Below are 15,615 nucleotides of genomic sequence, written 5' to 3' on the forward strand. Positions count from 1 at the left end.
AGGGGGGGGGGGGGGTGAGGGGGAGTACACATTCAAATGAACTTGTTCTTTTTTATCCCTCTTGTTTCATCATTTTTGCACCTTTCTCCTAAATATGCAAAACCAACATACCCAGATTGCCATCCTAACAATAATGAAAGAAACGCGAGCCTAAGATGCAGCATAGAAAGGCGGGTGCATATGCGAAAAAATGTTTTCATTGCCATAGCAACTATATATGGACACTCTAGGGGGATTTCTGCTGTTGCCTTGATGTTCCATATAAAGTGCAAGCACAATAACATCGTCGCCTTTGCGCCGAATACTATATGTGTGAGTGAAACTTGCGAGGGTCACCCGATAATCGTGGCTCAGTCTTGCGCGCGCGATGCACCGAGGGGAGGCATGGGGCTGGCATTCTACTCTGGTGGCTGATGTCTACGGCGCAGCCATGCAGGCGTCCTATCTTGAAACAATCTGTGATGTGGACAAAGTGCGCTGAGTGCTGGTAGCTTCGTATGCACTGTGCTTTCGACGGTTAGTTCTCGTTGAAGCGATGGGCAGCGTGAAGGTCAATTCGCTCGCTGCTGCTGCCGCACTTCCTCACTCCAGCGTTTTGACAGTGAGTTTCTGCTGTCATCGAGTTATCAGGTCATCGAGGATATGTGTTGATGTTTTCCTGTTCGTGCATGACACTATGCTTGTCAATTTAGTTAGTAAGCGAATGTTTGCAAGATTATACGGCCGATAAAACTACTATCCTTACTTTGTATAGCTGTCTATTAATTTGCTATTGCAATGGGTGCTTTGCCTTTGGGGCGAAAGTGCGACTTCTTTCTTTGCATTTTCAATTCGACCATGCATTCTGCCTCACCCTACCGTGATTGCTAATTGTTGACAGAATAAAGAAATGCTCAGCTCATTGCTGTCAAAATACATGCGAAACATGCTTCCTGTGCACACAGGCAGCTGTAATGAATTGCAACGCCAGATATTCCTCTTTTCAATTGGTTCTTTTCCATTTAGTTTTGCACGGGGAAGTACGGTGCTGCGGCTGTCTGAAGCTCCCATCTCTCCTTTATACAGATGTACCACCATGGCGGCGTTGCATCAGCAGAAAGCTGCACTATCTGTGCTGCAAGGCATCTCCCAAAGCCCAGTTTTTGTCGACAGCACACTAGAAGAGTGTGATTTTTCTCAACTTCTACTTCAGATTTCTATGTCCCCACATGATTTGAAAACACTCTGGAATTGAAAAAAAAGAAAAAAATGCAAACTGACCCTTCAGAGAGCTGGACAGTACGACCGGATCGGTCGGTGGCAAACCAGAATGGTGGGTGGCATTTCCACCTCATGGGGAGCTGATGATAACTTTGAGCTGCCCTACAGTTTATGCAGTCCAAACAATTTCCAGACTAGATTGCAAGAAATTCAGTGTCAGATAAAATAACAAGAAGTACGTTGCCTCCTGTACTCTGTTCTAGCACAGCGATGTACTCCAAAGCGTTGCACTTTGTGGTTACTTATATGTGTAGGAAGCCTCATTTAGGTTAGTACAATACAGTCGATGACCCATTTTTCAGACATGCCTGGTAATTCGGATGCCTTTGTGGTACTGCCACGTACCCCATAGAGCTAATGTAAGGAGGGAGGGAGGGAGGGAGGCTTTGGGCTCCAGCAGCAGCTGCGCATTTTGCGACCGGGCGCAAGGGAACTGACAATCATGACTCCATCTCACATGTGATAGGGAGGAAAGAGGGAAGGCAGCGCGTGTGGAAGGAGGGGGCAACTTCTATTCTGCCAGCAACTGCATACTTCGCGTGGCGGTGTATGGTTGCGCGCCGTCTCTTGAAAGCGCTCTGCAGATTGCTGATACCTTAGTGCATGCTGTGTTCTTGGGGCTGTTTGCGTTGAAGCGATAGACAGCACGAAGGCCCCTTCACTCGCTGCCGCACTTGCTCACTTTTTGACAGCGAGTGTCCGCAGTCATCAAGTGTGATGTTTTCCAAGTTTGCCTGTGGGGTGCTTGTTAATTCAGTTAGTAAGCGAACGTCTCCAAGGTGATATGGCCGATAAATCTACTGTCCTTATTTCATATAGCTGTCTACTAATTTGCTATTGTAACCAATGATTCGCCTTTTGGGGGAAACTGCGACTTTTTTGAACGTTAATGTGGCAGTATCTTACGAAGATGGGATTAAAGGAAAGTGCACAAGCTGCAATCTGCTAACTACGATTACATTTCCATTGTGGCAGCAATTCAAAACAAGCCTTCTTCTATTGGGCCTGTTTGTTTTTTTTCTTTTTATAACATTGCAGGATGACCCTTTCAAGTTAAAGACAGGAGGCATGATTGACATGAAGGCCCTTAAAGGGAAGAGGTAAGCCATATGTGTTCATCTCATGCCCTTTTGGTGGCAAGTTTAATTGTGACATTGATGCTTGTGTTTTAATTTCAAGTGTACTACTAATAACCAATGCTTGCAAGCAACACTGAGGTTTTGTTGCAAAAATGAAGTGTTAGAGATGTATCATTGGGAGAAAGTATGCAAAATCCCATCGCTTAAAAAGGCCCCTGAACCTGTCTGAGCTTGAAAGTTTGTTTTAATATTTATTTTATCTTTCCATCAACAGAATTTTTTTTATGTTGCCCATGTCATTCTACTCCTTGGGCTGCATTACCCAATACCTGTGCCACGTGGGCACAGAAAATTGCATTAACTTGGTGATGCCTCTCATTCGAATGCCATTAGCATAATACCTTACAGACACAGCTAATCTCATTTTCTCTAGCATCATTCATTATTTAAGCGGGCACAAGTGTCTTGGAGAGAAAAAAAAAATTTGAAAGTTGTTTTCTATTTTTTTTTTAGTATATTTATCACAGTGCACCTACTGGGGGAAAAAAACTAGCTTAACATGATGGGGCAAAAAAACACTGCGTTTATTCCACTAAATGCTCAGTTTTGCCCATGAAAGTACTGAAAAATGACTCGTTTTGTGCCATTCACTTTTTAGAAATCTCTTATCAGAGCCTCGTCTTGGTCTCGTTTGAAAAAAAGCATTTTTGCAGCATGCTTTTGGGCCAAAAATGCTGCTTCAGAAAAAGCTAGCTGTTCCCGTAACATGAAATATATATTTTTCACTCTTTTTAGTTTTTTGTTCTTCTGAAATAATTATTTAGTTATGAATAATTTATTTAATTAATAATTATTTCTGAAATAATTCTTAGTTTTTCTTTTTTGGCCTGTATACTTGAAAGCCGTAGAGTGCAGAACCACTGTGGTACAGTGAAATACAGTGAAACCTCGTTAAACCGTAGTCGGCCGGAGCTCGGAAAAAGTACGAACTAAACGGTAGTACTGTTTAAGCGAAATAGCACGAGATCGCCCACTTACCTGTCAAAAACAGAACTCAGATAGAGTGTGATGAAAGGGGAAAGAACATGCAGTATTTATTCACTTCGCACGACGTAAGTGTTATTTTCGTTTGATGCCGCGGCGGCCTAGCACGACGACAGCGGCCTCAAACTTACTGAAGCTGCGTGCCAGCTTCTCAGCCAGCCCCCCTCCTCTCGGCAAACACTCACACGGCAGATTCCTCGTTGGTGTTACGTATTCTCCATGTACGCGCGCAGTAGTGCTGCATAAGTGCCGGGACGGCTTTTTCATTGTCGGGTGCCGGAGTTTGGAAAACTTTTCGTTTGGAATAGTTACATTATCGCACCCCTGTTCTCGTTGCGACGATTGCATTCATGAGGCTAACGTAACGCGCAGCTTCTGCCACTGTCGGGCCTGAATAGCCCGTGCTGTCGCTTTCCGTGTCGTCCTCATCACTGTCACTAGTCGACACTTCGGCAACAACAGAGGCAACGATGGTGAAAAGTCGAACCTCGTAGCCGACATCTCTTCGCGGTCGCAGCAGCGCTGCCGAGCAACTTCGCATTCCAAATGCCACACACTGTAGTCAACAGCAGATCCATGTTGCGGGCCAGCGCAGATTCTTCGTGTCACGTTCGATAGCACGGACGATGTCTAATTTTTCTTCTGTGCTGAGCACCCGGCATCTTTTTTATCTAAGCAACAGCATAACGTGAGTCCTCGCTTGAACAACGCCACAATGCTCTCTGGCACAGCGTCAAAATGATGTTGATGTTGATGTGGCTTCACATGCAAACGCACAGGGCGCTTGGAGGCCGTTGTACCGATCTCTGAGGCTTGTTGTTCTGCCGGGCCGCCCGATGGAGACGACGCACCGCCGTGTTTCCGCGACGAAAAGTGGAAACGCTACGTTTTAACCGATGCGTGCGCAATAAGCTGGTACGGCTTATGCAGATACAAAATACATTATGTTCATGGCCGCTGAGTCGGGGAATTGACTTTACTACTATTAAACCGAAACTACTGTTTAAGCGGGTACGGTTTAACGAGGTTTTACTGTACCATTAGAGCGAACCTCCCATTAACGATTTTTTCAAATTAACGAACACTTTGAAAATCCCCCACCAAGTGCCCATTGGTTGAATGTAAAAATTTTTCACTACAACGAATTTCAGAATACCAAATTTTTCAGGAAAATGCACCGAATTTCATCGTCATCGTATCTTAATAACACCTCACATAACGAATTTCGAACGTAAGGATCTGCTCGCAACGGCACAAACGATGACAAATGCTCCGTATGTGCCACTACCATCATCATCAGTATGCCTGCCTATATTTCTTCGTGCTCCTGCCCGTCTTTAAATTCGGGTTTGCCCTATCGGCGTTGCCTGCACTTGGAATCGTGCACGGAGGAAGGAAACTAAGGAGAGGCCCTGACGTCACTCTTTGTGAAGCTAAAGTGAAGCCGGTAGTTGGCGTTGCTCCACCTATCGGGCCAGCTCTCCTCTCGTGTTTACATTTCTCGCGAAACCACGCCGCACTGCGCGCAACCGTGCTGCTCGGATTCGTGCGCTCCGCAGCAATACTAAGCAATCGTTAGCACGTTAGCATTATTCCACGAAAGAGGGCAAAATTTCCCGCGAACATTCCTTCGTCCGTAGCCATTGCTGTGGCGCGGTACATTGCGTACAGCGTTGCATGCGCATTCATTTCACGAACTTTAGTTCCTCCAGTCCCACCTGGCCACAGCAACATCCAGTAGAGCACAGTCCAGATAACGCAGCGCAACAAAACACGGAGACCAACGCAAACCTGCCCGCACGGCGCCTTTGTCACGGTACGAAACCTACGGAGCAACACGTGTGAGCACACAGAACAATAACAAAGCCGCCATTGTGGCCCGAAAGGCGTGGCCGCCACAGCAAAGAAATAAAAAAACAGCAAAAAAGAGAACCTACTACGTCATTTCCTCCACACTTTTCTCCTAGCGCGCGGAGGGGGTAGGGCCTCTCTTCAGTTTCCTTCCTCCATGGAATCGTGCCTCGCCGGCCCTCGCCGTCTTTGTTTTGTCAGCTGGGTACTTCGGCACGTTTGTTGGGGGGCTGTTTTGTTCACTTTAAACGTTATATGTTCGCAATGAGCTCTGGAAGCAGCACAAAAAAAAAAATGCGGGAGCAATTCTCTTTGCAAGAAAAGGTGGATATTCTTTCTCAATTGAAAGCTAGAAAAAAGCAAATCGACATTGCAAAGGTGTGGGGGATTGCACCATTTCTTCAAATAAATGTGCATTCATTGCCGAATACTCAGTGCTTTCTTCCATGCTTTTAAACATTAGCGCGATTGCGGATGTTCCCAGGAAGGGTAGGCAACTGCTTTTGTTGCATTTACGATTTTCCATGAGAATAAGATTTTTTTCAATATTAGTATTTTTCAAATAACAAACGATTTTTAGCGGTCCCTTAAGATTCGAAATTTGACTGTTTGTAGTATTTTAGGACACAGCAACATTTTGAAACCTTGTCACCAACAAAAGTTCACACTTGCAATGTAGAACTTTGGAATGTCAAAACTTCACCTAAAGCATGGACACAAACAATAAAATCTCAATTTGCATTCTTTGGACATTCAGAAACTTTGCTGCCTTTTCAGTTTTATGTGCCACCGTAGTGGGGTACTCCAGAATAATTTTGACCATTGGGGGATCTTTAACTTGACCTAATGCACAAAACACAGGCATTTTTGTATTTCGCTCCTATCAAAATGTGGCTGACGGGGCCAGGATTTTATGCCGGCCTCTTTCCTAGCAGCGGAACACCATAGCCGCTACGCCACCACGGTGGGTTACTTACCTGCCTAATCTTAGCTCTCTTGCTCTGGGAAATTCTTTTTGCATCTCGCCTGCAAATTTCTTACACTACCAAATTTAACTTTTATTTTTAGTTACCTTAGAAAAAAATCTAATTGTATATTTGCCATAAACACACAAGCTTGAATACCAAATCCAGGGTTTGACGGAATCTCATCTGGTCGGGAAGGTGGCATGACGAAATGTTAGGCAAAAATTACAACAGCCCGCAAACAATGTAAACAAGAAAAACACTGCCTCAAACGCAATTGCTGAGCACTCGGTATCTTTCAGTCGTGAAATAGACTTGGGCAAGGCATGTATTATATTGCGACTGAAAAATAGGCATGCGCCATGTTCATCCCGACTGCTGTGGCAGCAGCCTACCACATGTGTATGTGGGATGCTTCCGCCTGCATAACCTTCTGCGCACTCTCATTGCTCACTTTGGCTCCCACGTGGGAGCTGAAACGTTTTTGTCTTGGTTGGTGTTCCCTTTTTTCGTTAAGATGGAATATTTGCTCAAAATGTCATGTCTTAAGCCAAAACCAACTCTTTTCCTGAAAGCCATGTATCCCGGCTTAATGCAATTGGCATAACTCATTCAACGGGGAAAGGCGTACTCTCGATGCTTGTGCAGTGCAGTAATCTCTCGATATATTGCTGTATTCAAAATTTCTTTCGAAGCGCACCAAGAGCTTGACCCGCTTGGGTGAGCGGAGTCACTTGGCGGCGGCGACCCTTTTGCGCATGCAGAGTTAAATTAGTACCGCCCACGAATTAGTCCCCTGCAGGCACAGAACAGGCCTCAAAATCACCAAGTCCACAAACCGCCTAATGACGGGTACCAAGCGAGTGTCGAATGCTCCCAGCTGTTTAGAGTGGAGCGAGTGGAAGCTGTCAATTTCCATGGCGCAGCGCACCTGAACCGTTAATCTCGGTTGCAATCTTATCGCAGGTGTCCCCCGTTATAGAATCCACACGAAAATAGAGTTTTCCTGATGCTTTGCGATGCCAGAAAACTGCGGTCTCTTGGATGCCGAAAAGTGGCTAAAAGACCGCAGGCAGACTTGCGCCGTAGCATTCCATGGGGTGCGCTCAATGAGCAAAGTTTTACCGCTCTCAAGAGCACTTCTAGTGCTGAAATGTGCCAAAAAGCACAAAAATAAGTGTCCCCCCTATTATACATGCCACGTTCGACGCAAGGAGCTACGTTAACAAATGGGGAAGACAACTTTCGGGAAGCTGGTCTAGAAATTTGCTTGCCGCTCGCCATAATTGGCCTGCATCGCAATAAAACACCGCCCCTAGCTTCGTTGCACTTTTGACTGCAAATCAACCGATAACGTGCCAAAAACACGAAAAATTTGAGTGCACCAGCAGGGAGTCAGGCTATCAACATGGCGGGTCAACGCAAGCTGGTGTTTTTCTGGCGATTTTCTCAAGCCGGTCATGCTCAATTCGCGCCATCCGACTTTAGACAAACGGTCTAAATGCGTGGTAGGCTCATTGAATTTTGTTCTTAGACATTTGTCAATGACACGGATGTGACTGTGCACAAACACAAACACTTGAACCATAGAATTAGCACAGTGCAGTCGACAACGGTGCGCTAAAAACACTCCTAAACTTTGTGGCTGCACAAACTTCACGACTGCACACCTTGGGAAAATATTGCCCAGTGATCATGCAAACCCCCAACGCAAAAAGGAATTTGGCGTACCGCCGTCTACTTTATCAACTGTATTGAAAAACAAGGAAGCTGTGTGGATGGCTTTGAATAGAGCTTCTCAGCGAAGAGCAATCGCGATTCAAAATACAACGAAGTGGAAGGTGCACTTCTACAGTTGCTGAAGAACGTCAGGAGTGCCAATCTTCCCATGGACTGGCTGCAAAAGCTCTCGCCCTCGAAATGGGCCATATAGATTTCAAGTGCAGCAATGGCTGGCTTGAGTGGTTCAAGAAACGATGTGGCATCACCTCGAAGTTGATTGTTGGCAAAAACACAGCCGTGAACCGTGACACTGTAGACATATGTCACTAACATAGGCTCCAAGCTCTTATTGAAAAGTGTAAAGAGAAAGACATCTACAACCTTGATGAGGCTGCATTTTTCTACAAGATGCTACCGAATCGTACGTTCACTACCGCTTGCGTATTCTCATCCGGAGAAAAACAGTGCAAGGAGCATGCCACGGTGCTGTTTGGTGCCTATGCAACAGGCGAGAACAACCTTTCCTTGTTGAGACTGGGGAAGGCGGAGAAGCCACGGTGGTTCTGAAATGCAACACTCCCCAATTAATGCATCTACAGAAGTAACAAGCGAGCATCGATGACTGCTGTTATTTTTGAACAGTATGTGTGCCTTCTGGATAGACAGTGTGACACAAAGAATCGGCAAGTGCTTTTCATAATTCACAATTGTTCGAGCCACGGGAAGGTCAACAACCTGAAGGCAATCGTTGTGGAATTTTTGCCTGCAAACACAACCGTGGTACTGCAACCGATGGATCAGGTCATCATTGAGGCCACCCGGAAGCCGTACCGCAAGGATCTTCTGCAGCACATGCTCACAGAATATGGTGCTAGCAAGAGCTACAACACTGATTTGCTTGGTGCGATCCATTTGCTGAACTTTTCATGAAAAGAACTCGCACCTTTGAAGGTCGCCAACTGCTCTGCGCACGCTGGCTTTTCCTGCGCCGTCGTCAGCAACCCTGACAATGACCAGCCTGACGATGACTGGACTTGTAGCTATGTGCACGAGGCTGTTCATAAAATTGCTGGCCAAGAGGTAGAAGGCGACTTCAAAACATTTGCATTGGCTGACGCTGCTGCTCCCATGGTTGCCCCAGCGACAGATGCGGAGATACTAATTGACACTGTTGGTGGCCCCGATGAAAACGAAGAGCTGGCGGATGAAGAGCCATGTGAAGTGCCAATTATGGTGCAGACATGGGAGTACCTACGCCTACTGCAAAATAAGGTTTAATGCATGGGCGGCGACCATGACCTCATGCAATGCTGGGTCAAATTAGAGCAGGGGTTGCTTGCGCCCTGTAAGAACTTGAAACAGCTAAAGCTCACTGCCTTTTTTGCAGCTGAATAATGTTTTGCTTCACTGAATACATTGTATTTTGACTTCCTCGCAGTTGCGGCACAATTAAAACTGGACTGCTTTAGCTTTTCTCATGTGGTTATTCATATCGAGTTACCGCTTATAACGAATTTTTTCGCCATGCCGCTGATTTTATTATAGTGAGGGAACACTGTATTTGAAACAGCGTCTCTCGTGTATAAAATAATTTATACATAACTTACAGCTCCAACAAACCTCCCTCAACTTGCTCAAGTCAGCATTGCAACGGTCTCGATGTAGCAGGCGCTGTTTTGCTCCTGGGCTTGTTTATCTTTCTCGGGTGACCACTTCTTCACCGGCTAACAAAGGTTAAACGTTATCACTCAGTGCTGGAGGCACCTGCATGTATCAATGGTTCTATCCGTTGTCTGTTGTCACCGAACCGTGTGTAATCTCATTGTATGCACGATGCGAATTGTGTAGTATTTTCTTGAAGACACGTGGGCACCAGTGATTATTCTGCAACCTTCGATGACTCATGTATAAAAGACTACAGGCTTGCCCCGCAGATCAGATTTCAACGATCGCCAACTGTGTTCGCTGCTGTCATTGTGCTTTGAGCGTAACTTGCTTTTGTGGGCACAGGTTTGCCCAATAAAAAGTTAATTTTGCCGTTCACATTTTTGCGACAGTTTTTTTTCATAGTCACTACAATGTGACATCTGGTGGAGGTGCTTTTGCGTTCTTGTATCACACGTCCCCATCAACCCCACGTACAGAAGACAATATCAGTGTCGCCTCGGACCATCGAGCAAGCCGCAGAGCATGGAATTTTACCTGAGACAACCGGAATGACTGTGGCCAAGTCAACAACCACAATGGCAGCCCCAGCATCGCCCATCATGCTGCAACAGCCCAGGGAGCCACCGACCTCCCGCATATCATCGTTTGAAGACCCAGAAAACTGGTTGGAAACGTATAAAACAGTCACTACATTTAACAACTGGAACAGCGACGACAAGCTGTGCCATTTCTTCTCATTTCAAGACACCACCAGAACATGGTTCGAGAATCGAGAAACCACCTTAACAATGTGGGACCTATTTGGCCACGACTTCCTGCAGACCTTCACGAGCTTGGTGCACAAAGAGTGACGGCAAGCTCTGCTGGAAACCCGAAGGCAAATGCCCAATGAGACCATCGCCATCTTCACGGAAGAGATGACCAGTCTTTTCCTACACACCGACCTGGAAATGTCAGAGGATAAAAAAGTATGCTTCCTAATGCAGCGCTTAAAGCTAGAACTTTCTGCCAGACTGATCCGCAACCCCCTGAAGACAATAGCTGAGTTTGACAGAGGCAACAATTGATAAGACTTGAGAAATGCGTACCCACCAATACAACCGCGCAGTGCTTTCGCCGAAAAACGAGATTCAAGCACTAGGCTCCGACGAGCTCCAAGAGGCCATTAGAACCGTCGTACGCCAAGAACTGCGTAGGATGTTCCCTTCGACGTAGCCTCAGTGGCATTCATTGCTGACCTTGTCCAAGAGGAAATTAAGCAGTCACTTGGAGTCCCCGTATCGCCACGGCATCAGCAGGAAGTGATGACCTACGCTGCTGTAGCCCGCCGTCAAACTCCCCCTGTGTGCCCGCACCAGGGCCCGATAACGTCCCAGTTCCGTTGTTCACCGCCACAGCCACCAGTTCGCGCTTCCTTCGACCAGTTCAGCTACCCAGGAAAAACAGATGTATGGCGCACTCCTAACCACCGCCTGCTCTGCTACCACTGCGGAGAAGCGGGTTTCTATCACCAGTGCCCATACCGCAACTTGGGACTATGAGGCTTCGCCGTCAACACGCCACGTCCACAGGTTGGTCAACGGACTCATGATATTGCGGACTGCATTGCCCCAACACAGTGGAGACCCTGCCGTTCTTCACGTTCGCCGTCACCAAGATGCTACCTATCGCTGCAGCAACAACCATACACAGTACCGGCCTGTGGCCGGTTTGTATGCTAATATCCAGAAAATTTCGCTATCATTAAAGTAGAGTAAACGTGTTAATGCATATTTATTTTGGAATTAGGGCCTTAACATTGCTCACTTCAGAATTTGAATTGAATTCAATTTATTCTGCAATAGAGTTGCGAGGATGACCAGGTAAAAATGCTGCAGCTTGCAGCTTAAAGGGAACCTGGCCACCTCATGCACAGGGCATCTCCATAGCAGTTTACCGAAAGCATGCGTTTTACATAATGCTTTTAAGAAAAAGAAAAAAAGAACAGAAAAAATCGTACAGAAAGACACAAAAACAACGATCAGGTTCCATAAACAAATTATTGTGGAAAGATTTCATACAGCTTTTTGAAACAAGTTTAATAAAGTTGAAATAAAAAAGAACATGAACTTACTACAGTAAGATCTTGATGAAGGCTAGGTGGTTCATGTTTACAACTGAGGTTGAACAGCACAAATAAAACAAGGACACAAGGAAACACAAGCACTGACTGCCAACTGGAAGTTTATTTGAAATTCCCCATCCATTTTATACCTTCTTCAGCACAGGCATGCATACAACAGCAACAGAACCTAACATGTTGCCACAGCAACAGAACCTATTATACAGATATGTTGCATAGCTTTTTTAAAGGAAGAACAGATACATCGCAACCATTTTCTGGGTGCATTTGGTTCAACAGCGTCAGTAAGCAAAACCTTGGTGGCGGTAGCTAGTTCTGTTTCTCTTTACCTTGCAAGGTTCTGGCTGCTGTACGATGTAATCGGGGATATACTGCTGTAAAAATTAGTTTTGTTAACGTGCCATCACTTTTAATTTTTTTCTGCTTTCTGAGTGACAAAGCCTATAGTTGAATAAACATTCAATTTTCTTAACCCTAGGCTTTGAGAACAAATGAGCTCTTAAAAATGAGAAGATGCTGTTGTCAACACCTTCGTGTCAAGTGTTATTCCATTTAGATGGGTGGCAGCTCTGCCGAAAACATTTTATTAGGGAACTTCACAATAACATTTGAGGGTCATTTTGGTGCAGATATAAGAGGCAGGCATTATTTGCATGACAAATCGAAGTGCACGTCCAGGTGCCAAAATTCTGCTAATTAACTTTTAAAGTAATTGCTTTATGGCACATGTGGCCATTTACGAATTGTAGCCGGTGAGTTCGCATATCCATTTGTAACAAATTCTAAGGATAACACCAGTTTTGAGACATGATGCCAGTTCCCAAAATGTGCAGTGGAGTGCAGCGGCATTTTAGTTATTGTGCTTCAAGTTGTTAAAAGAAGTGCATTCTTATAGCAAGTTTGATGGCACCTATCTTGAAACTGGTGCTAGTTTAAAAATTATGATGCAGAAGCGTCAAATGGCTTGTTGACTGAAAAAGCCAGTGTCAGGTATTTGTAGAAACCTAAATTCCTGCTGGCTGTGACGCCACATCACAAGAGAGCCTCAACAGAGCAGAGCATGCAGAACAGAACACCAGCATGCCACATGTTTCGTGAGGCCATCGTCACGGCGCTATGTCACCCTCTCTCTATAAAGCCTGTGTTATCCGCGCATTCCTTGTCAGCAAAAGCTCTCACCTGCGTTCTAACTGCGGATGGGTTAGGCCAAATCAAAAACGTGCCAAGCATCTCAGTGCGCTCGCTTGCCTGCGAAGAGTTCATAACTTGAAGGACTGCTCAGCAGTGTTCAATTGGATATTAATGCTTTCACATTCACAACTCTTATGAAGGGCTTAGGTGTCCTTAGATTTTTATTCCATGTGCCTTCCATTCTCAATTTCAAAAGAAGTTGAGTCACAGTGGGAATGCAAAGAAGCGGCAGTAATCATATGAAGCCGGGAATCAGTTAAGCTCCCTTCCCCCCTTTGAGTGGATTTATTATATGAATAAACAATGCAAGAAACTCCTCGATAAATTTACCATAAAATTCCGAGCAAGCGACCCTCCTCAATCAATTCGAAATCACCGCAAAGTGGGGGGGAGGGGGTGCTATCCCGGAACGGCACTAAAATTTAAGATGGCATGGCAAAATTTTCCCACAAGAAAAAAAAAATGCAGTGGGCATGGATTTAAAATGTTATGTAACATGACCTTTATTAAACCAAAGATTTGTTAGTGCTGTTCATCACTCTGAAAACCAGTCCAGTTCGACGGCGGACAGCGAACCGCAGCTTGGCCACGCTCACATCGCAGCTGGCGGCTCCGCAAATATCGACGTTTTCTTGTGAAGTTGTTGCAAAGAGGGGGCAAAGCGGCAACAACAGCAACAAAACATTGCTGCTTGGGAGCGTTGGCGATTCGTTCTGAAGCGCCGTTTGCTACCAATTCGTAGCGAGCCAGAAAAGGCTTAGCAACGATATCGGCAGTGAGCGATCAGCGGTGGTGAGCGTAGCCGCGACCACTCCTCTGTCGCTGAGTGTCCACATCGCTGTTCCGCAGGGAGATCCTCTGTACTGTGTGACAGGCAGATCTCGCCTTTTGCCAGCAAAACAGCTGTTGGCCGGCAGTCTGCAAACTCCAAACAGCGTGCGGCGATTTGCCGTGTCGCTAACGGGGACAGGCCTTTAAAAAAAAAAAGAAAATAATAAAAAGAACACTGTGACGAAGAAGATTGGCAGGCTGAAAAGCCCTGTTGCCATCGCGTAGCTCGTAGCCAGTTCCTTCGCTGGCTGCGCCCTACCTGCTGGTGCTGAGTTTGTCGCTGCTGCTCTACGAGCCGAATAAACCCCCTTACAATTGGTGGAGGTGCGGGGTACAACGGGAATTCTGTAACTTCATAATCGGACACTGCAGCCCGTCTTCGTTATGCCGGAAGAAGGACCACCACAACCACAACCCGCTGCCCCGGTGACTACCGTGGTCTGCCCCAGCCCGTTGCGTCAACGCGACCCACCCATCTTTAGTGGTATCGAAGACCATGACGTAGAAGACTGGCTCGCTGACTACAACCGGGTGAGCATCCACAACCACTGGGACAACACCAAAAAACTGAATTACGTGTCGTTTTATTTCAGCAATGTCGCCAGCGTGTGGCACCGCAACCACGAACGTGATCTGACGACGTGGACGGCGTTCAAGACTAACATGACAGAGGTATTTCGGCACCCCGCGGTTCGCAAGCTTCGCGCCGAGCAACGTTTGCGTGGCCGTGCGCAACAGTGCGGGGAGACATTTACCAGCTATATAGAAGATGTTGTCGACCCCTGCAACTGCGTTGACGTCACAATGGCTGATGCCATGAAGATCCGCCATATCTTAAAAGGCATTGAAAATGTCGCCTTCCAGATGCTGTTGGCGAAAAATCCGTCAACAGTCTCTGAACTCGTCTGTCTCTGTCAAAGCTTCGACGAACTGCGCAAACAACGCATAGCCCCCCACCAATCTACACCTCAGGCCACTTCAATGTCGAGCTTGGCTGCTGCCCCCGGATAACACTTCGCTGCTGCTACAGATCAAGGAGTTCGTCCGTGAAGAGGTGGCTCGTCGGCTTTCCTTGATTCCACTTGCACACGGCCAGTCGAGTACTCCGTTGGCGCCCGCTCTCCAATCTGTCAAGGAACAGGTATTCGACCACATTTCGCCTTCTCTACAGCAGGCTCCGACGGCCACTCCCCTGACGTACGCCGAAGCCGCGATGTGAGGCCTGCGCCACAGACCTATGGCCCCCTTCGCCCACCTTTGCGCCCACCCATATCCCCTCCAGTCCGTCCACTGGTGAACTATGCACGACCTCAAGACCACTGGCGCACGGAAGACAACCGTCCGATTTGTTTTTATTGTGGCCGTGCTGGACACGTGGCACGTCACTGTCGCCTGCTTACACCGAACGTCCCGAACAATGTGCGTCCGTATGCGCCACGTTTCCAACAATGCCGCAACTATTCGGACGCCTTTGAATCCCCTTCTGCCATCGACACCGCATTCTCCGCCGCTCGCCGTTCACCTTCTCCTCGCCGCCGCTCGCTTTCCCCCATGCACCGGCGGCGGAGCCCTTTGCGCCAGGAAAACTAAATATCGCAGTTCAGGAGGCGAGAACTGCGGTGCCAGCGAAATGTATAAGGCCTCACACTTCCCCGAAGAATGTTATTGAAGTCGCAATCGAAGGAACATTGACCCTAGCACTTGTCAACACGGGCGCTGCACTTTCAGCGATAGATGCCTGTATTTGCCTGAAGATAGGAAAAGTGACGCCGCCGCTTTCTGGACTGTCTCTTCGAACTGCCAACGCGCAGCATGTTCAGCCATCCGGCTCCTGCACTGCTCATGTCGTAATTCAGGAGGTCCTCTATATCATAGAATTCAT

General features: G+C 46.7%; 1 protein-coding gene across 1 annotated transcript in view; it reads left to right on the forward strand.

The window, feature by feature from the left end:
- The window catches only part of LOC126518587 (splicing factor C9orf78), a 112,203-nt gene that overhangs the window by 22,918 nt on the left and 73,670 nt on the right, over nt 1-15,615 (forward strand). The window contains exon 3 of the mRNA XM_050168364.3: nt 2,299-2,360. Within this exon, the coding sequence (XP_050024321.1) occupies nt 2,299-2,360 (62 nt within the window). The remainder of the gene's footprint in view (nt 1-2,298; nt 2,361-15,615) is intronic.

The sequence above is a fragment of the Dermacentor andersoni genome, chromosome 1, assembly GCF_023375885.2.
Source record: "Dermacentor andersoni chromosome 1, qqDerAnde1_hic_scaffold, whole genome shotgun sequence".
Taxonomy (NCBI): Eukaryota; Metazoa; Arthropoda; class Arachnida; order Ixodida; family Ixodidae; genus Dermacentor; species Dermacentor andersoni.